Raw genomic sequence first — 22489 nt, 5'->3', positions numbered from 1 at the left:
TTTTGAAGTTCAAAAGATAGAAACTCCCAAGAATAATTTTGGCTTGTATATACTTTAGGGAAGAAGAATTTTGATGATTCTTCTTGTGAAATGATCTAAAAAGATCATTTTCACCTCAGTTCTACTCTCCTTCATCAGCACATGCTAACTAAAGTTTCCTTTTTCTAGGATACTCAAGTCTGATTTTGGATTCTACTGGCTCTACTTTATTTGCTAACTGCACAGATGACAACATCTACATGTTCAATATGACTGGATTAAAGACTTCTCCAGGTAGGAGCTTCGTCATTCAGATTCTCTTTCCTGGAAACTAATATGGTGTTTTTTGTTAATGAGAATTTAATGTTGATTTTTTTTTTTTCTGTACCAAATTTATGAAGACATATAAGGACTTTGGGGTCTTTGATTAGTTCCAGTGATGTTTTCATAGATGTATTTACCTTGTGATGATTTCACAAGTGAACAGAATCCTGCTCTATATGGTAACTTAATAGTGAGTCTGTCCCGAAATTATACCCCTTTGGGTATACTTAAAATTATCTCAGTTTTTGTGGGATAGAGAAGGCTGTTCTGCCTGGGTTTTGTCCTATTTGGGAACTGTTCATTAAAATTAGGGGACCTCTGGGTGTTTTCCCTAACCTCACCTTTTTATTTTTCTTCAAGAAAATTATAAGTGGAATCTGACTTTAAAGCTGATAAATGACAGTTTAAAAAATCAAAGTTTTTCAAGCATACTCTAAGAGGGTATGAATTTGAATTTTGAATTTCATCATTTTAAGAACATTATCAATTATTTAAGCAAGCTGCATATTTGTAACCTACTTCTCAGGTATAGCTCTGTCAGAAACTGACTTTGAATTCTATAACCAATCCCTAGAGCTACCCGGTTCCCAGTAAAGTAAGATGTGTTGATAAAAAAGAAATCTTAAAATAGTACAGAATTTAGCTGGGCTCTTAGAGACGTTTCTAAAGACTGACCCCTAGCCATTGTTAGGACTTTGGTATCTGCGGCAGTTACCCAATTGGTATTTTCAATGCCCTGGGTTAGGTCTGACGTTGTCTAAACAAGAATAAGAGTATTTGGAAAAGGGAAGAGGTTTTATAACTTTGCTTGCTGTCTTCGTGAATGGAATTAGAACTTGGACAACTTCTGATTTATTTAGCCATATAAAACAGACTCTTTAAAATTTTTCCCTAAAAGATAAAAGCCTAATTATATTATCAGATGTCCAAGAGCTCTTTCTGTATCATTTTGTTATAGTGTGGCACCAAAAGGGGCTTTGAATTTAGTTGTCCTTCTGCCATTAAAATAAATATGCCCAAGGCCACTTTACTAATAATTTAGTAACCTTTTTCCTGTGCTCCTGAAATAATTTGATTGGCTCTCATATATAGATAGGTAGGTAAGTAGATAGATAGGTATGTTCCTTAGAAATTGAAAGACAGACGTGTGTGTGTGTGTGTGTGTGTGTGTGTTTGTGACACATCTGGTAATTGCTCGTCTTTTTCAAAACTTTAGAAAGGGTCCTGGACTCAATACTTGATCTCCTATACTTTTAATTCACAGCATATTATTACACTAAGTGATGTTCATAGAGATGACTCTGAAGCACTTTAATGAAGCATTTTAAAAGCCCGAACTGTCAAAGATTAAACTAAACTAATTAAAGCCAATATAGGTTTTAGAAGGATTTTTCACATGGTTTGAAACATTTACTGTGTACTTTATGTTGGCTTTATTAGACCAGCAGAGGGCAATGAATTCTTACGAGTTTAGTGGGAAATTTGGTCTATAGTTTTCCATTCATAGCTAAGAGTTGAGAAAGATGAACAATTGTAGTTTTGGAGTTGTAGTCAGAATAAAGGAGCCTGTTTATTTTGTGGGGATTTATCTATCATAGTAGCTCTATAATATGTGTATCTGAATTGATTCATATCCTGCTTAACTTTCACAGTAATAGTATTTGATGTGGGGGTTATTTGATGTGCAGGCTTTTTCTTAAAGGGCTATAAATACAAAGGTTTTTTTCCAGTGTTATTCTAGCAAAAGGAAGGGATTTTTGTGAGTACTTACAGAAAGCTGTTAAGTCCCTTAATAATTCTTTTTTCCCCTCCATTAGAAGATTGGAGTGAAATATTTTTTCCTGCCTAAATGTATCGTTAAATTTTCTAATGACTGAGATTTTTTTCTTTTATTTCCTAGTAGTATGCTGATGCCAGAGGCCTCAGGTTTTGGTCTCCTTAGGATAAAAGAACCTGTCAAGCACATTATGCTAGATTGGATAGTGAGAAGTCTAAACCTAACCTAGTTGGAGTATCTTACATATGAATATATAGCTTACCCCACTGGCCACTTCTACTCTTCAGCCTATTTAAAGTGCTAGATTAAAGGTTACCACATCTCAGATAAGCTATCCATAAATCTTAACTCTCCTTTCATTGATTTTTACCTATTCATACAACAAACGTTTGAAGATCTCCTCTGTTCAAAGCATTATAAGGTCTAAGTGAGGAAAGAAAATGATATTTATGAAATTTATCCTTAAGAGATTTAAAGTCTAAGAGGAGGAAAGACCAATGTTTAATGCAATGGAAAAAACCTAGCCTGAGGTGGGGAGAGAGGGTCTAATAAAGGTATTTTACTAAAGGATTGGACCCTGGCTCCGTTCTTGTCCTTTAAGAATATTTTTCATCACTTTCTTCTCTGCATCCAGCTCCATACCAAGTATTTGGGCTTAGATTGTGAGATTGGGTCTCATATAAAGCCCCTTTCTAGGATTTCCATTCTTTTCCTGCCAATGTCCAGTTCTTTTTTATTTGGTGACTAGCTTGACCATCTGCTTCAGTAATCAGTACACTAAAAAAACTTGTTAGAACATGTATACTCTGCATTTATTTGAAAACTGGAAATAACAAGAGCCAAGTAATTTGATTTTTTTTCCTCTGGCAGTGGCTATCTTCAATGGACATCAGAACTCTACCTTTTATGTTAAGTCCAGTATTAGTCCAGATGACCAGTTTTTAGTCAGTGGCTCAAGTGATGAAGCTGCCTACATCTGGAAGGTAAGTTACCAAACTTTCCCCACAAAGGTGAGGCTGAAGTATTCTTGCAAATATTTCTTCTGTCCAAGATGAAGTAAGGTTAATGTAAACACATACTTTAACTTTTCTGTATCAGATGTTTAGTAAAAATTGCTTCTTGCCTCTTATATAGCCAAAACTTCACTCTGATTCTGACAGAAGATATCACACTTTCATGGTCAGCTTCTCAGAAATTGACAATCTATATCCTCCAACAGTTTTACAGATTATCAGGAAGCTGAGAATTCAGAAGACTGGAAAGAATCTTCAGTACTTTGTCTTGCTTCCTGGAAAAACATGCTGTTCTGCCTTTCTGCCCTGTGTTTTCAAACTCTCATTCAAAACACAGTGTTTGAATCCTAGAATCCTACCCCCGAATCACACTTGCAAAAAACACTCACTCAAAAATATTCATATAATAATTGTGTTCTTTACTCTCCTCTAAGTGGCCAATCTTCAGGTTATTGAAATAGATGTGGTTGCTTTGTCAGTTTTGTATATCTTTAATAGCATTATTTATTCATTTATTTATTTATTTTACAGATTTCCCATTTCTGTTACAGAAATTTATAATTTCTTTTTTTACATTTTAAATAAACAGTGGTTCTAAAGTGACTACTATAGGCTAAGAAACTTAATGCTGTCAATTTGAAGTCAAGTGGAGAAAATTGAAATATAAGTAGCACTTGCTGACCACTGGAAAATGTCTCTTGTGGAATAATTAATTATAGAAATGTCTGAGTTCAGAGAAAGAATAAGCATTAGGCATTGTTTTCCTAGGGCTAGAAATTATTATCTTCCAGATTGCCCTATAATATCATAAACTTCCTTGATATTGGTGAATTGAATGATCAGAGTTCATGCATTTTGGATTTTGGAGTCATAATGTCTAAAACTTCATAGACCTATAGGTTCAATATTACCAAATTCCTTCTCAGGAGGAAATTGTATCATTCTTAGTACTGCCAATCTCTAGAAAGTCATATCTTTAATGCAGGACAGGGGTAGATCCTGTCAGGTATGAAGCATAATTCTTCAGCTTAATTTCATCTGGTCCTGAGGGAGGTACTAAAAAATGCTTTTTCTATATACCTCTAGGTTTGCAACTCTAGTTGCAAAAATGCAACACTACCTTATCAAAAGCTTTAGTAACAATAACCTAGATGGTCACAAGGTGGAGATATTGTTCTATCCAAGATGCTTTTGTGTTGACCTTACCTCTTTTTCTTCAAGCACATTTGTTGTATTTATAAAATGAAAAATGTACGTATAAAATATATACTTGAGAACCCCCTCTTATGGTAAGAGTTTTTACATAGCTTCCTGTCTATAAAGTTCTTCTGACTTGAGCTTTAAACTTTATGTGACTAGCACTAATGTTTCTGTCTCATAATCTGGTCTTATGCTGCGTATTTATTGCCTTTTGGTTTTCCCTTTCCCCTTCCCTCACTGTCTTACCTACATTTTCCTTCTCTACTTTGGTTCCCAACTTAGTTAGAGGATTTTATTCCTACCAAGGTCTGTATCTTTTTAAGTTTTTTCTTAAAAACAAAATTTCAGACATACCAAAAAGTATAATAAAGGATTATGCAAAAAAAGAAAACTTTAGGCACTGATCATTTCTTTAAATCATTTAAAATCAGCTTCTTAATTATATATATACATAATTAAAGTTCCTCCCTAGCTCTAGTACAAATGCTTGCTTTTTTTTTTTTTTTTTTTTTTCCTTCTTGGTTTCAAGAAATCAGTGTTGAGGGATGCTTCCTCTCTTTAAAGACATGCAGTAAAGATACTTGGCGGTTCATTAGTAACCCATTTTCAGACATCCAATCAGTGGGTATCACACACATGGGTGACCCTTTCTGAATTCTAGGCTGGGTCACATGTCGGTGCTGAATGATGTGGTTCAGACATGATGTTCTCCTGCCTGTCCACACATAACTCAGTGTGCAGGTTCTGATATTTGAGATCCTGGCAAACTTACTGCTCCTAAAATTGAATGTGCCTAGTGAGGTGGCTCAGTTTCTCTTTTCCATGATAAGGAAAAGTGGGAGGGGTGTAGTTTAAAAAAAATTTCACACAAGCTGAGTATTCAGGCTGTTAGGTCAGAATTCTCTCAGGTGTTAGGATTCTCCTATGCCAAAAAAGCCCATGGGCCCAAGAAAACAGGGTGAAAACAGGGTGAAAGAAGGGAGTTTTAGATCTCAAGACAGAAGAGAATGGCCTTTTAATCCTCACCACTGGCCGGGAGATGTAACGTAATTAGACTTTCTGACACTGAGGCCTAAGACTTAAGAATAAAAAGATTTAATATTATGTTATTTTTCTTTTTTAATTTCCTACCGCTTGTCCTACCCTCACCCCTACCCACCTCCCCTTCCCTGGTTCATTTCTGATAGAGCCACTGAATGGTATTGAAGTGGTTATAAATAAACTGATTCGGCACCGTCATTCTACCACTGACTGGCGAAACATTGAGCCTGACACGTTAGGAAGTATAAATGATCTCATGGCAAAAATGAAGATTAGGTTTGGTTTCTAACTGGGCAGAGTAAGGAGGTTTTTTGAGAAAAGGTGCTGATCTTTTTTGCATGTTCAAGTATACAAAATGTTTTATGAAGTCTGTAGGTTAGAGCCAGTTACTTCATAGTTCTGGGAGTTTTAACTTCGGAATTTCTCATGCCTTTAGTTAGTCTTTATTCTATAACAACTACAATTTGTAAGAGAGGACAATTTTCTGTGATTTGACCATTCCCAGAATGCATAGATGTTTAAATGTCTCTTGGATTTAATAGTCTCCTCTTCCTGTTTGAAAGTAGAGGGAGGTTTTTAAAAAATGAAATTCTCATTGTGATAATATTTTTATAATAATGAAGTGACAATAAATAAAAACTTATTTGAATAAAAATGAAGGATTTAAAAGTCACCTGAGTTTCATTAGAAGAAATTAATCTTCTTTGAAGTAGTCACCTAGTATAGTTTACCATACTAGGGTAGTCCTCAACTGTGAAAACACTTGTTACTAACATTCATAAAAACTTGTTGGACATTAGTTCTCATTCCACCCACAACATGCCCTTCCCTCCACTTTTTTTTGTTGAGATAGAATTTGTATAATGTAAAATTCACCACTGTAGTCACCTTAAAGTGTACAATTCAGTGATTTTTTTTTTTCATATAATCACAGTATTGTGCAACCATCCCCACTGTCTCATTCCCAAACATTTTCATCACCCCATATACCCTTTAAGAGTCACTTTCAGCTTCTGGCAACTACTAACCTATGTTCTGTCTCTAGGGATTTGACTATTCTGAACATTTCCTATAAATGATCTTTTATGCCTGGCTTTGCTTTCACTTAATGTTTTCAAGGTTTATCCATGTTGTTGCATGTATCAGTACTTCATTCCTCTTTACGACTGAATATTCCACTGTATGTATAGACCTTGTTTTACTTATTTATTCATCAGTTGATGGGGATTTAAATTATTCCACTTTTTGGCTTTATGAACAAAGCTACTATGAACATTCATGTACAGAGTTTTGTTTGAACATGTCTTCAGTTCTCCTGGGAGTGTATACCTAAGAGTAGAATTGCTGGGTCATATGGTAATTAATTCTGTGTTTAACTGTTTGAGGAACCTTCCCCTCACTTTTAATGCTGTGTAAAGTGCCTGGCTCATGGTAATCATTTCAATAAATGCTGACTTTTGTTACTATTATTCCTGCCTTATTATCAAATTGTAAAAAGTTTTTCTAACAGGTCTACCCTTTTTTTTTCTTTTAAATCCTATAGATAAATGCAGAAATGTACATACATTCTATTGGTGAATATTTGTTTTTTCTTGACATTTATTTTAATCTTTGGTATAGACAGTCAGGTTTTCCTAGGTATTTTAATGCCTAGGAAACTGAGGAAGGGGCAGGATCATGAAATGAAGAGCTAGAAGCAACAGGCAAGCAAACCAATGAGTAAAATAATGTGTTGTTACCAGGGAGGGTCAGGAGGGCATGAGGATTTCCTCTTCCTTTTAACTTGCTGCTTGCAGTACTCCTTGGGCCTCGGGTAGAGAAACTTTATGGGCTGGGGCCATAAAGAATTTCTGTGACTGCTGAGATAGAGACTATCTTGAAAGTCTTTTCTAAAATATGCTACCTTGTGAAGGAGTGAACTCTTGTTCTCTGTGGCATTGTAGCAGTAGACAGCAAGTGAGTCCTTTTAGATCTCAAGAAAAAGCCCAACAAGGCAAATTAGATTCTGCTCTTTGTCTTCTTTGGCTTTTTGAATCATTACATATGTGCCATTTAACCCAAGAGAGGAGTAGTACTAATTGAGTTGGATAACCTTATGAATCAGTGCGTCGAATCTCCTTAACTACAGTCTGAGGAGTCCATTAAGCTTACTTAGTCATTCTCACAAATGTTCTTCCCAGAATGCCTCCACTTTCTTCATACAAATGAGCAATGATTCAGAGCCTCAGGAAAATGAAAAGAGAATAATTTCTCTTTTTCAAACACACGTGCTAATAATAGCTGTGTGAGTTTGTACTCCATGTTGTGCTGATTAATGCCCATGGCCTCTGATAGGGATTGACAGCTCTTGAATGAGTCAGCTGTCAAACGCGTATCACTAATGGCATCCAATGAGGGTGAAAATATTCTTAGTCACATGTGTAGTACTGCACAATGTGACACTTCTTTAGACATTAAAATGTATTAAGGTGTGGCAATACTTAACTTGAAAATTCAAGATTTCTTTAAGCAAATGAACTTAAATAAAATTTTAGAGGAATTTTTTTTCCAAAAAGGATACAAAGTGCCATGTAAAATATAGCTTATACCCCTTCAAAATGAAGGAGTATAACTTTGGGCTTTCTTAAAAGTCAGTGAGTCTTCTTTTGGAAGAAAGACTGTCCTCTTGTCCCAAGAGATCTGCTAGCACGTCTCAGGTACCTTCAGGACTTAGTAAGTGCAGCGTTCCTGGAAGTAGCTGACTAGAGAAGATCTAAAATTATCTAGGCTCCACTTGAAGTGTACTACCTAGCTGCTGAACCTTACCCTTTCAGTCTTGAGTTTTAGTCAAAATACATATAGCTAAGTTGTCCTGATTTGAAATAAGACCTGTCCTGGTATCTAAGCTCATATTGTTTACTTATTTTGGCTATTTTCATTGTTTTCTCACATTAATGACAGAAATACTTTCATTGCCCATTGGGACTTTTTCTGAGCTATAAGTAGGCATGTCTAGGGGCTTTTGGTAACAACCCTAAAGCTCTCTAAGGTACAGATATGGAGAGATTCGAAGCCTCTGTCTGGCAGAACTACCACTGCTCTGCTGACTTGTTTGTTTCTTTTTGATGGTGTGATAGGTCTCCATACCCTGGCATCCTCCTACTGTGCTCCTGGGTCATTCTCAAGAGGTCACATCTGTGTGCTGGTGTCCATCAGACTTCACAAAGGTTTGTAGGTGAATCTGTGGTTGGTTTAAAAAGTAGATCACAGGTTTGTAGATTTTCCCAAGGTTAGCTTGAGAGTTAATACAGACTTTTATGTTTAAATAGACATTTAAAAGATCTAGAGGCCATCCAGGATCTGTATCATCATTAATCACACATATTCTGTTTTTTATACCAATAGATAAACTGTATTATGCACTAAAGAATAAGTGGATTTCTTAGTTGCCTAGAGTCATTCCTTTCCTAAACATAGAATTTAAGTCTTTAACATTAATAAAATTTCATTTTAAAATCGAAGGTAAAAAGAAAATCTAAGGTGAAAACTAGTGTTTCTAACTTTCTACATATTATCAATGTGGTGTATTAAAGGTAACACCTTGACTGTTCTTCACAGTTCAGTTTGGGTTCTCACATGCCTGAAAAATGCTTTCTGTGAAGTCTTAACGTGTTAGGCTGTCTGTGACTAAACTAGAGAAGAAGTAGCTCCAAAGTATTTTAGACACTTTGAAAAGAAGAAAATATACTCACTTAAAAATTTTTTTAATAGTGATACTAAAAACAAGTAAAAAACCTGAAAGGTAGAAATCCCAGAAACATAAACAAACTCCACGTATATGTAGGGATTTCATATAATAGTGGCCCTAGTTCCACTCACTTCTCCAGTCCCCTACCTTTGGTCTTCGGGTTATTTTGGGTTTGCAGGAAATGTCCCTTCTGTGGAGAGCTCCTTTTCATCTATTAGGTTTTGAAGGTTTGTTGCCTATTGTTCCCATCTGTTTTTTTATCTTCCAGAATCTTCTCATGGTCTGATCTACTCATGGCATCCCTGCTAGCTTTCCAGTACTACTGTGGATTTCCTTTTATTTCTATATCCCTATATAACCATTTCTGTGATGAGCTTCATGATAGACTTTTTTTGAAATCATTGCTTTAATCACCAAAAATTACACCCCAGTGGCATTTTCCCTCTAAGATTCCCTGTGATTTCCAGTGAAACACCTGCTTTTAATGTGGAATTTTATATCTTCATAGAACTTACTGAGATGAATTTTTTTTATTATTCATTTAATTATCATCTTTTTCCATCCATCGTATATTGCCCTTATCTCTTTGCACAGAAAAAAGACTCAAAGGAAGTAGCAGGGCTGTTTACTCATACCAATTTAACAACCACCTTTTTAAAAGGTTCTTTAAAATAATTTTGTCCCGAGCCTAGAATTAGGAAGATAAAATACTGCTTTAAAAAAAAAAAAAAGATTTACACTTTGAAATTGGAAAAACTTGGATTTAAATTCTAGCTCTGCCACTTAATTGTGGTGACCTTGGGCAAATAACTTAATTCCCATTTTATGGATGAGGTTATTTGAGTATAAGGCTTTTTATATTGTGAGAATTAAATAAGATAAAGAACATAACTTTTCGGACACTCAGATTTAGTAGTTGCTCTGTAAGTAATGACTTGTTTATAGACTATAGAATAACTGGGGGTTCCAGGCATGTCTTTTGAGCAGCTAAATATGTGTGTCTTCTTTTGGCCTCCTAGTGAGGAAAGGAAAAAGCTGCCAGCCTCTTGGGGACCAAGACTTAAGAGAACGTGTGTTCTTTTTTTTCCTCTCTCTTTAGTTACTGAAATAGAGAAATTATATAAACAAATGCTGGGGAACAGCTCTGGTACCAGTGGCCATTTGCCACAAGCTCTTCAAGCTGGACTTTCTCTGCCATAAAAGGCTTGGGACCAAGATCAGGAATGGTTAGATATTTTTAAAGGGGCAAAGGTTATTTTTAACTTTTTTCAGTCTAGTGAACGTGTCGTTTTCCCAGATTGCTTCTTTACCTATCTGAAAAAGAATCTCAGGGAATGGTTTCATTCTACTTGCCACAGCATACTAGAGTCATGGACTAAATCAGATCTTGGGAATTATCCCATTACTTTAACAATAAGCCAGAACTTGAGGAAGTCAGTGGAAAGTCATACAAATTAAATGTCAGTGACGTACACTGACTGATCTTTTAAGAGAAAGAGTAAAAATGACATCTTAATTTAATTACATGTTTCGTAGTTACACAGAAGGTGATAAAGATAATGACTTGCCCAACTTCTTGAGAATAAAATGAAATGAACCTGGTTTTATAGTAGAGCTTTAGGTAGCTAAGAAATGACTGGTCACAAAAGTCATACCAGCAGAATGTATATAAAGAAGAAACTATAGGATTCACTTCGTTGGAAACCTGGAATGATTCCTGAAAGCAAGGAATGAAAGTATCTGACCTTTCAGATAACATTTTCTATATCCTGTTACATCAGGCAGAATAATTCTCTAATCATGAGCCCTTAAGACATACCTGCTTTTTACTTTGTTGTGAATCTTTGATTGAAACTTATTAACTCCCTTCCTGGTTCTCTGTAGATTGCTACCTGCTCTGATGACAATACACTGAAAGTCTGGCGCTTGAATAGAGACTTAGAAGAGAAATCAGGAGGAGATAAACTCTCCATAGTGGGCTGGGCCTCTCAGAAGAAGAGAGAGGCGAGAGCTGACCTAGGTAAGGATCCCATGCATGTTTCTAAGTTTTTTAATCGTTTGATTGGTTTAGTTCTGTAGTACAGATGGTGAGCTAGATTTGATCTTATTTGGTATATTTTCAGAGGAAAGTACCGTCTCATTGACATTCTTTTTAATACATATTTTCTGAACACTACTATGTTTATCATCTACACAAGGCAGTAGAATATACCGGTAGATTTATTTTTTAAGTATTTGTTGAACATCTACTATGTTCTAGGCACTGTTCTAAGTTGCTGGGGATTCAAAATCCCAAAGATGTAAATGAAGCTTACATATTAGTGTGAGAGTCAGTAAACAAGTTAAAGAAGTAAAATTTGTCAGATGACAATACGTGGTTAGGGAAAAAGGAAAGAAGGAATGAGAAAATAGCAAAGCATGCTGTTAAAATTTTAAATTAGGTACCCAGGGAGACCTCAATGAAAAGATGATATCTGAGTAAAAAAATTGAAGTAATGAAGTAATAAGCCATATGGATATTTTAGAGAATGTTCTAGGCAGACAAAACAAATGCAAAGGCCCTGAAGCAGGAGCAGGCCTGGCATATTTTGTGTTCCTCAAAGAGGCTAATGTAGCTGTAGTCCCTGTGGCTAAAGCGGGCAAAAGAGAAGAGGGGAACAGTAGTTGAAAATAAGGTTCTTGTACGATTTTGGCTTTTATTCTGACAGACAAAAAGCTGTTGGACGGTTTTGAATAGAGAAGTGTATGATCTGACTTTTCTTAACTTGACCATTCTAACTTCTGTGTTGAAAACAAATTGTAAGGGGATCAGGGTAAAAGCTACAAGCTAATTTAAAAACTCATTGAAATAACCCAGAAAGCAATGATGGTGACTTAGACCAAAGAGGTAACAAATGGTAGGACAAAAAGTCTTCAAAATCTGTATATATTTACATGATGGAGCCAACAGAATGTGCTGTGGGATCAGATGTGGGACATAAGGGAGAGTTATCAAGGATAACTTCAGAATTTTTGGCTTGAGAAGCTAGAAGGGTGGAGTTGCCGTTAACCTATATAGGAATCACTGCAGGAGGAACAGGTTTGGGGGAGGGAACAGCTGGATATGTTGTTTGATATTATTAGACATCTAAATGGGGATGTCAGAGAGGCGGTTAGATGTTTAATTCTGCAATTTAGGGCTGGAGTTGAAATTTGGGATTCATCATCATATAGGTAAAAGGTAGCTATAGATGGAAAAGAGAATAGGTCTGGGGTCTGAGCCTTGGAACATCCTAATATTTAGAGAGGTGAAGGGGCAGGTACAACCTGAGAAGTAAGAGAAAAACCAGGAGAGTATTGTGTAAACTAAGGAGAGAGGGATGAATTTGGTCAGATGTTTTTGGCATGCAATGTAAGATGAAGGTTAAAAACTGACCTTTAGATTTGGCAGTGCGGGCAGCCTTAGTGAGAGCAGTTTTTGGTGGCGTGTTGGTGGCCTGATTAGTGTTGTTCAGGAGGATGGGAGAAGAGAAGGCTCTTTCAAGGAATCTTCCTAGAAAGGAAAGAAGAGAGATGAGGTGGTAGCTGAAGGAGGAAGCTGTGTTGAAGTTTGTTTTGGTTTAGTTTTGTTTTTAATGAGAATATAGCATTTTGTATGCGATTGAAAGGATCCTATAGTGAAGGGGAAGATCGATGCAGGGAAGTTTGCTGGACCAGTGTCCTCGAGTGAGGGGATGATATCTAATATACATGTTGAAGAGTAGTCCTTTGTCAGGGGTGTGGATAGTTCATGCATAGTAACTAGAAGGCAGAAACATAGGCACAGTGAAGGTAGGTGGATAAATGGGATGGTCAGAACTTGTGGAAGTTTCCATCTGTTCTGACAGCTTCTATTTTCTTAGATAGGAATCAAAATCATCAACTGAGAATAAGGATGAGGGGTGGAGGTGATAGAGAATTGAGGAGAGAAAAGAAAGTCTGGAATAGTCATATAGAGAATAGAAGAGTAAATGGACCAGGGAAATATGATATTGGGCATAAGAGTCAACCTAAGGCTAGCACTCACTCATTGAAAGTGAGCAGTCAGCATGGTTGTGCGTCTGCTGCACAGGTACAGGTACACTGTAGGTGGAAAGTTGGTTTTAACCAGTCATGTGGTATTTTTTTTTTAATGTTTTTCAGTAATTTAATAGTTTATTTATTTATTTATTTTTGGCTGCCTTGGGTCTTCGTTGCTGCACGCGGGCTTTCTCTAGTTGCGGTGAGCAGGGGCTACTCTTCATTGCGGTGCGCGGGCTTCTCATTGCGGTGGCTTCTCTTGTTGCAGAGCAGGGGCTCTAGGCTCACGGGCTCTAGGCACGCAGGCTTCAGTAGTTGGGGCATGCAGGCTCAGTAGTTGTGGCACACGGGCTCAGTAGTTGTGGCTCACAGGCTCTAGAGCGCAGGCTCAGTAGTTATGGTGCAAGGGCTTAGTTGCTCCGCAGAATGTGGGATCTTCCCGGACCAGGGCTCGAACCCGTGTCCCCTGCATTGGCAGGCGGATTCTTAACCACTGTGCCACCAGGGAAGTCCCAGTTTATAAGAATTTGCCTGAAGTACTTGTCATTGCCTGTAAACAAGGGACAAGACACATAGAGAAGAGTTCTATCCACTATTTGATTTGCTTTACAGAGAGCGTGCGTTGAGTTTCTGAAATGTTCTTTGACGTCCTTTGGCTTGTGGAAAATCATAAATTGTAAATTAAGGTGGAAAGCCACATGAGGCCTGATAACAAGTAATTGATGGAATTACTTCTTATGGAGATTAAAAACTATCTCCATTTAATAGATGTGGAATGCGAGGCAGAGGAGGTGAAAGGTTGTGCCAAGTCACATAGTGATTGTGCCAGACTGTAGACCTGTACGCTCCTTAGTGTGCGGTGCCTCTCTGCCCTGTGCTCAGAAGTATACACAGGAATGCTAATGGCAACTTTACTTATGAAAACAAAATATCATTAACAACCCTAATGTCTTACTGTTACCTTAGAATACTTTGTAGCTGTTAAAAATGATATAAATCTGTATTAATGTGGGAAATGTTCATGATATGTTATGAAGCAGGTTACTAAATATTTGGTACATCATGGTCCCATTTTTGTATAGAAAAAAGAGATGTATTATATCACATGCACAAGTATAGAAAAAACACTAAAAGTGGTTCACTTGGATGCTGTTAAATTTTTCTGTAATTTCTAGATTTTTACAAGTATGTGTTTTACAGCAGGGTGTTTGGGGGGCTGGCAGTTAGGAAAAGGGAAGGAAAATGCCAAAAGGGTCCAGTAAGAATCAAATGACTTATGTGATCTACTCACTGGGAAATCAACCCCTGGATGATTAAGTTAGCTATAATTTTCCTTCATGAGAACTCGGGGATATTCTATGGCTTTCACTTGTGATTTTTGTGACCCTCTTTTCTTTTTCAGTAACAGTGACAAGTAGCCAGAGTACTCCTGCCAAAGCCCCCAGAGTAAAGAGCAGTCCATCCATTTCCTCCCCATCATCAGCAGCTTGTGCTCCAAGCTGTGCTGGAGACCTCCCTCTTCCTTCAAATACTGCCACATTCTCTCTTAAAACCCCTCCTGCCAAGACCCGATCTCCCATCAGCAGAAGAGGCTCCGTGTCTTCTGTCTCTCCCAAGCCACCCTCATCTTTCAAGATGTCCATTAGAAACTGGATGACCCGAACACCTTCCTTATCACCACCCATGACTCCACCTGCTTCTGAGACCAAGATCATGTCTCCAAGAAAAGCCCTTATACCTGTGAGCCTGAAATCATCCCAAGCAGTGGCTTGCTCTGAGTCTAGAAATAGAGTAAAGAGGAGGCTAGACTCAAGTTGTCTGGAGAATGTGAAACAAAAGTGTGTAAAGAGTTGCAACTGTGTGACTGAGCTTGATGACCCAGTTGAAAAGCTTCATTTGGATCTGTGCTGCCTTGCTGGTAACCAGGAAGACCTTGGTAAGGACTCTCTAGGTCCTACCAAACCAAGCAAGATTGAAGGGACTAGTATGAGTGTCACAGAGCCTCCTTCTCCTGCCAGTCCTTATGCTTCAGAAGGCTGTGGAACACTACCTCTTCCTTTGGGATCTTGTGGAGAAGGCTCTGAAGTGGTAGGCAAAGAGAATAGCTCCCCAGAGAATAAAAACTGGTTATTGGCCATGGCAGCCAAACGGAAGGCTGAGAATTCGTCTCCACGAAGTCCATCGTCCCAGACCCCCAACCCTAGGAGACAGAGTGGAAAGACTTCTCCAGGCCCGGTAAGTTGGCAGTGGTAGAAGATGCATTTCCCAACTTGGCCAGGGCAGGCACAGATCTCTTCTCAGAAGTCAGAATGCTTTTTTTTTTTTTTTTTTTTTTTAAAGTAAATCTATTTATTCCTAGGACTGCCAGATTTAGCACATACAAATGCAGGACAGATATTCATGGGACATATTTATACTAAAAGTTTTTCATACTAAAAGTTATTTGTTGCTTGAAATTCAAATGTAGCTGGGTGTGTCCTGTATTTTATCTGGCAACCCTATTTACTTCCATTAAAATCCCATCTGTCAGGGTCCATACCCCTCAGCCCCCTTGCCTGATTCATCAAAGCCTTCTTCATCCTCCAGGATATCAATTCAAAAATATCTTCCCTCTCCTTTGTTTGACATTATTCCCTCCCCTACCCCCCAGCCCCTGCAGCCTCTTTTTATAGATTCTCTCCCCTTTTTATAGATAAAGCTGTAATTCATGGACAATTTGCCAACATCCATAAATAGATTTTCAATATGTAATTACAGCTTATAATTATTTAAAATAAAGCGAAATTAAGATACTTACAAAGCAATTTAAGTGAAGAATCCTTCTAGATTTTTATGATTTCTCCCCAATCTTTTACGATCATCTTGCTCACACCAGTATTTTTGACAACTCACCTGTATCTGCCTTTTTTTTAAACATTCAGTTTAACTTATCTTTTTATTTAACTTAGATAATTTCAAAAACAGATATTGCTGGCAGAAATAGCTTTGTGAACCTTGAAAAGCAAGTGACTCATTATGGTGGAGGCAGAAGTAGCTGTGAGCATTGGGTGAGCTATGGACACCAGTCAAAGGGAATAGAAAGCTTCTGCTACTCAGTTTGCAGGTTAAGGATGGAGGTGGGTTAAGGAAGTTTCTCCTGTAGTTCATAGTAGCTCTTTCTCTGTGTTAGGGAGAAGGTGGAAGAATGATTGAAACCCAATTTAGGAGTCATGATCAGTGACATCTGCCCATTTAAAGGGCAGAAGCTAGATGACCTTAGGCCAGTTCTAGTTTAATAAGTGCTCATATCCCCCTCCTACTGTCATGAAGCCTATTCCATAATTTTAGGAAAGATAAACTAGAAATATTTTAAAGATTACTTCAAACACAAACTCCAAGACCTGCTACAGAATATAAAAAAAAAAAGCTATAAGTCGTCTTTCCTTTCTTCTCTCAAAATTATCACTGTAGGTGATCTTTGCCCCTAGCTAAAATTCCTATTATTATAGGAATTTTATTTCAGGGAGCTGGTCCGAGCTATGTTTTAGCAGAAAAGCAATTTGAATAAAAAATTGTTTTCATGAATGTGTACACCTTAAAGGCTTTAAAAAAATAGTGCGCTGGTCCAAGATATTTCTGGCTTTATAATTTCAATCTTTGAAGCTTAAGTTTCTTTAAAATAATTTTTTTCTTTATGTACATGTTGATAATGTAGACTTCAGAAAGGAGTAGTATCTGCCATTTGAATACTTATCTCGTTTGTAAATTTGGGAGGGTGATTTACACACATATTTCAAAGAGGATGGTAATTGTAACCTCTTTGGTTCCTATTATGAGACTTAACTGGTAAATATTTTCTGTTCACATGAAAAATCTGTTTCTTCCTTCCTTGCATGCTGCCTTAAATTTTTCTGTATTTAGTACAAATCAACCAAAAGAGACATTGCCATCAAAGTATTTGAGACTGAAATCTATCTGACTAAATAAGCAAATTTCTAGGCATCCTATCTTAAAATACCCTTAGTGATAACTTGCTGAGGTAACAGCTGAACTTTATCTTAGACTATCTTTAAAATCTAAACTTTCTTCTTCTAGGTTACCATTACTCCCAGCTCCATGCGGAAAATCTGTACATATTTCCATAGAAAGTCCCAAGATGACTACTGTAGTCCAGAACAGTCAACAGAATTATAGATTCTCATCTGAGTGAGTTAACTGAACTTTGACCCATTAAAACAAGATAAAAAATTCAACAGAGTGACTCTGTAACTCTGGTTTTAAGAAAGCTACCGTTTTTTCCTTTTTAGAGAAAATCCTTTCAACTCCGAAATTTACCTAGCCTGGTTCTACTGCCATGGTGTACCTGCAGCTTCCTCGGAAAGAATGCTGTGTTTAAATTTCATAAAGTAAGTTTGTCACTGTGTAACATTTTGAATGAGTAGTCTTTACTTTTTAAATTATGCATCTTCTGTACAATAATGACATCCCCTGTCATAGAGGCAAAAAAACAAGTGTTGTCTCTTGTTACTCTGAAACTTTCTGGGCACAGTGGAAAGTATCTGTGGGCCACAGCAGGAGGCCTGTCTGTGAAGGTCAGCTGCTGAAGAGGACCCTGGGTCTCTGCTGCTTCCAACAAATACAGTTTCATATAAAATATATATAATCTTTTCACTACATTTTTGTGGGTATTTTTAAGTATGTGGTAAAATGTGATGTTTAGACAAGCAAATTTATATTGATTCAGTGTTAAAATACAATCTCAAGTTAAAATCATCTTTATTTTAAAAGCAGTGATAAATATCAGCTCGTTGGAGAAACTTGGAGAACACTAGAAATGTTTGTCTTTTTTCCGCCCATATACATCTCCCATATGAGATCTAAGGTTCTCATATTTTTACCAAACAATCTACTATGTTTCCAGCCCAACATCACGTTCTAGAAGAGGCTATAGTTTTTGCCATTTACTGGAGGAAGATGTTTATAGAATCAGTAGTCACTGAAGCTGCAGTTTGAATTCAGTCTTCAGTTCTCTAGGGGCTGCTACTTTTTTTAAAAGAAGTCATCAGATTTTAAGAAAAAGTAATGATTTTTTATTGGTATTTTTATAAAAGTAGGTAGTTCTTAACTGAAAATCCAGAACCTAAAGAGTAAATCTTGACTTTAACTTGATTTTTTGGATTCTCTTTATATACGAAAAAGCAGTGATCTTCTAGTAGAGCCCTGAGCCAAACATCATGGAATTTTCTCTAGGTATTTAATATAGAGAGTGTATAGACTGACTCTCAGTTAATAATGTGCAAAATGTCTTGAGTATCCCTTACCCTAAAGTTACGTATCAATCAGCTTGAAATGAACCATTGTTTTATATTTTAGCCCTTTGTAACCTCATAGAAACAAGCTCCGTGTACTTTCTATGTACTGTGTCCTTGGAAGGGAGTCCCCTTCCGATCATGAAACTTGATTCATTTTATCCACATCCCTGAGGACTGTGTAGACTTTATTCATACTTATGTCATCATTTTAAAATCTATTCTTAATGATAACTCTTCAATTCCTTTGATTCTTATAAATGAAGGTGTAACAACAAGAACCGCATGGGTCAGTTAAGCATGGGTTCTCCTGGTTTTATCCAAGGAGAAAGGTAAATAAAGGAAAGCCACAGAAATGCTATTTTCGAAACAAAGTATGCCGTAGCATTAACTGAATATTTAAGAACTCTACTTATATTTGACGTTTGATTTTTGTGTGTTTGTGGGAAGGTGTTATTTATGACCAATACCTGAAAATAATGCAGTCTATCTTTCTTGATTTGAAAGCCAGTGGGGAAAAGGATCCATGAAAAAGAGAACTAAAGTAGGTGGTTTTCTTCTTTGTATCCCTGCTCATCTGACAGTTTCTGCTGAGTGAAATTGGGGATAAATGTGGCTGTCAGAAACTGTGCTGAGAGTCTACTGAGTGTAACATTCCCACTTGGAAAACTAGTACTTCAAGTGGGTGCCAAAGGTCAAATGTAATGAGATAATAATTATCCCTGCTTGTGTCAGTGTCAGACTTTGAGCTGCTCCTGAATAATAAAGCCTTTTACCTTATCTGATGTTCTTTTCTGAGCTTTTGCATTAACCTAGAAGCAGTCTGTCTACACAAAAGAACTATAGCAGTAATCAAGAATCCCTTCTACTTGCTCATTGAATAAAATTTGTTTATTCCCAAGGACATGATCTAGTTCAGGATGAAAGAGGTTTTCATAAAATACGTCTTGCTTGATCAGACCTTGAGTGTTTAAGGTGGCTTGGATTACCTGATAAAGGAGGGTGGAGTGGTGTAATTCTTTTTCGAAACAAGTATTTCCAGCCCAAGCTTTTCTATTTGAATACACTCCAAGCGCTATTGCTACAAAGCTGTATTAAAGTTTCCTTTTGGCTGTTTCAACACAGGCCCTTAATTTACTTTTGCAAGGGTTGACTAATTAGTCCTTTAAAATGTCTCTTAATCTAGGCTGCATTTTCAGTTGGTGGTAAATCAGAATCATGTGTAGCTTACCCCGTTGGGGTGGCAGAAGGCAGGTTCAGCCCACCATCCCTATCCCCAGCCTTAATAACTTAAAACTTTAAGATTTTTGGGATACCCTGTGCAGGAGGCATTTTTTAAAACCTCAACTGTGCAATATGCATGTCTAGACATTACTTTTTTCTTTTTAAGTGTGTGTGTATGTGTGTGTGTGTGAGTTGCTTTAACCCTCACCTTGAAATTAGCCAGTGGCAATGATCTTGTATAGGTCACAGCAGTTTAACATATGCTTTCTGAGAGCCTGTTGTAGCCGACACACTGCTGCTCTTAGGTCTGTTCTTCTGCTTTTCCTAGTCCCAAAAGGGACAGGACTTCCTCTCACACTGCTCTTAAAGCAAAGGACAAGCAGTCTCACAGAGAGAATCCGTTCCACAGCTAGGCAGTGCGGGCAACATTTTACAGATGTGCATCAGAAGAGAAACTGGGTGAGAATGTCGTACCAGAAAACCTGAGTTCTTGTCCTCCTTGTGGCAGTTCAGCACAGGTGGTTTCTGCTTTGTCATTTTATACAGGGCTGAATGCTGGCCCCGTTGAGCATCAAACCGCTTCCCACACAGGTCTCCATAGGAGATCCTTTGCCTGCCCTCGGTTCGGATCATGCCACATCTCGGATTAACCGGTTACGCATCAGATGCCTAGGAATTGTGGAAAAACCTGCATTGTGCATGTGCACTTTAGAGATTGTTTGGACGTTATAAGCAAGCCAAGCAACATTTTGTTGGATGTGAAGTGAGTCAAATACTTCATTAGATCCAATGCCAGGAATACAAGCCCAGCTTGTTATAAAGGACCCACTTTGTCATCTAAAGGGGTAGAAAAACCTGTTTTATTTCTGAGCTACGTTTGAGCGCATGCTAAAAAGTGTAAGGGTTGTTAAAGAATTATGTAAAGTCAAGTCAGCCTTTAAAAAAAACATTAGGCAGCTTGTTTGGATCAGTATGCCTACAGCAAGTATGTACAACACAAATGAGAGGTGTTATAATATTAAAGCATAGGCTTATTCCATCCCCGAAGTTCATCCCTCCCACTTCCCTGCTAAGCCAGGAAAGAGGACTTCAAGGATATATAACCAGGTTCTTAATTTTGAATTTCAAAGGTTTAATATTCCATTTATACCCCATTTCTCTTTAATTTCCTTAACTTGCCACTTGCCCTTTCCCATTTTGACATTCTAAATAATTCAAGCCATTTTGTAGAATATGAATAGCACATTTCAAATGCCTTTGATTGGAAGACATTCAATTCAGCCAACACATCCATCACCTGGAAGATGTTCAATTCAGCCAACACTTATTTATTCACTCCTGCCAAGCCCTGTGTGAAGCACCTGGTCTGCAGAGTTCCTCCCTTTATTTTCAGTAGTCAAAGGAGTCACTTTATCTGTGGCGCTTTAATAGGCTAAAGTCAGCATTTGAGGGAAACGGGCAAAGATCAGATTTTCAGGTCCTTTGAATGAAGTTGTGAGCAGCTACGATGTAGCAAGTGCTGGCTAGATGCAGACTCTTCCCTCCAGGAACTTCATTCAACTGCCACTTAAAGCACCTTTAACTTTTCAAAGTAAAATGCTTTCCTCATGCATGTTTCGTATTCTTTACAACACTGTAAATAACAGTTAAAAACATGATCTCTAGACTGCGTAGCTTTGAATTCCAGCCCTAGCTGTATGACCTTTGGCAAGTTCCTTAACCTCTCTGTGAATCAGTTTCCATGAGATGTGTGGTTATTACATGTACAGTTCTTAGGACAGTGCCTAATAGCACGTAATAGCTTACATATATTGAACAATTACTGTTAGCTATTATTCTCATAAGGTAGGGAGGGCAGGGGTTGTTAACCATATTTGATAAATGGACATAAAGGTTTAAGTAACTTCAGTTCTTCTGACATTCCTGTTCCACTACAGTTGTGATCCTCAGTTATGGGAACTAAATCAGAATCACCTGGGAAGCTTTGCCTGGGCCTCCAGTCTTAGCACTTTTCAAAAGGAGCAAATGGGCCTCTGGGAAAAAAAATCTCTATTTCCCCAGGTGTTTGAGATTCATGACTCTTTCTCACCAGGTGTACATGAAAATTACAGAGGTTATTTCATATGTAGCCTCAGCCACTGTTTAAAGAGGCTGTGGTTTGCAAATCTATATCCTGGACTCTCAAGTAAGCCAAAGACTTTGCTCACACAAAGCCCACCCTCCCGTTTCCTGACTGCTGCCCCCAGCTGTGCTACATTGTTTAAGATGTGTTCACCTTTAGGGAGGAAGCTGCTGCTGGGGGACCTTTAGAGCCAAGGCTTGATCACTTGTTAGGCTATTGTGTTCCCTGGCCAGTGAGTAGGCAAATAAATAAGAGGTAAAGCTCAAAACAGACCATGCTGCTGTATTAGTAGCTCTGATTTTGTAAGAAACTTAAGAGTCAAACATTTGATTGAGGAGTACTGTGTAAGTCTCTAGATTCTTTTCCCTCACTTCAGTGAGATTCTTCCATGGGCTCTTTTTCAATGCCAGTAATACTTAGTGCCTTTATCTCATCAGTGCCAAAATACCAGCCATGAAGGTTTGACATTTTGGTGGACAAACCCAACATTGGGGTTTCAGTTGGCATCTGCGTAACAAACTGTGTTGCCACTGCTGCTGTTCAAGACCGTGGTTTCCAATTACGAGAACTTATAGAATGTAGCATTCTCTTATTAGGAGCTGGCACCTTCCTCTCCAAACAGTCCTCCATGCTGGACCCCTTCATCAGTTTGTGTCAGAGTTATCAATTCAGGTGAAGATGTAAAGGGCTGATTTTTTTTTTTTTTCTGTTAACAGCCTTACTGTTAAATCCAGAGTCTAAAAGTAATTATACAAG

General features: G+C 37.6%; 1 protein-coding gene across 1 annotated transcript in view; it reads left to right on the top strand.

The window, feature by feature from the left end:
• Positions 1–17798, top strand: part of DTL (denticleless E3 ubiquitin protein ligase homolog) — a 35608-nt gene extending 17810 nt beyond the window's left edge. The window contains exons 10-16 of the mRNA XM_059904336.1: positions 169–273; positions 2951–3063; positions 8451–8540; positions 10946–11081; positions 14502–15334; positions 17174–17284; positions 17386–17798. Coding sequence (XP_059760319.1) covers positions 169–273; positions 2951–3063; positions 8451–8540; positions 10946–11081; positions 14502–15334; positions 17174–17272 — 1376 coding nt within the window. The 3' untranslated portion in view covers positions 17273–17284; positions 17386–17798. The remainder of the gene's footprint in view (positions 1–168; positions 274–2950; positions 3064–8450; positions 8541–10945; positions 11082–14501; positions 15335–17173; positions 17285–17385) is intronic.
• Positions 17799–22489: the final 4691 nt, after the last annotated feature.

Source organism: Balaenoptera ricei, chromosome 1, assembly GCF_028023285.1.
Source record: "Balaenoptera ricei isolate mBalRic1 chromosome 1, mBalRic1.hap2, whole genome shotgun sequence".
Lineage (NCBI taxonomy): Eukaryota > Metazoa > Chordata > Mammalia > Artiodactyla > Balaenopteridae > Balaenoptera > Balaenoptera ricei.
The sequence above is the reverse complement of the archived record's forward strand: the minus strand, read 5'-3'. Positions and strand labels throughout refer to the sequence as shown.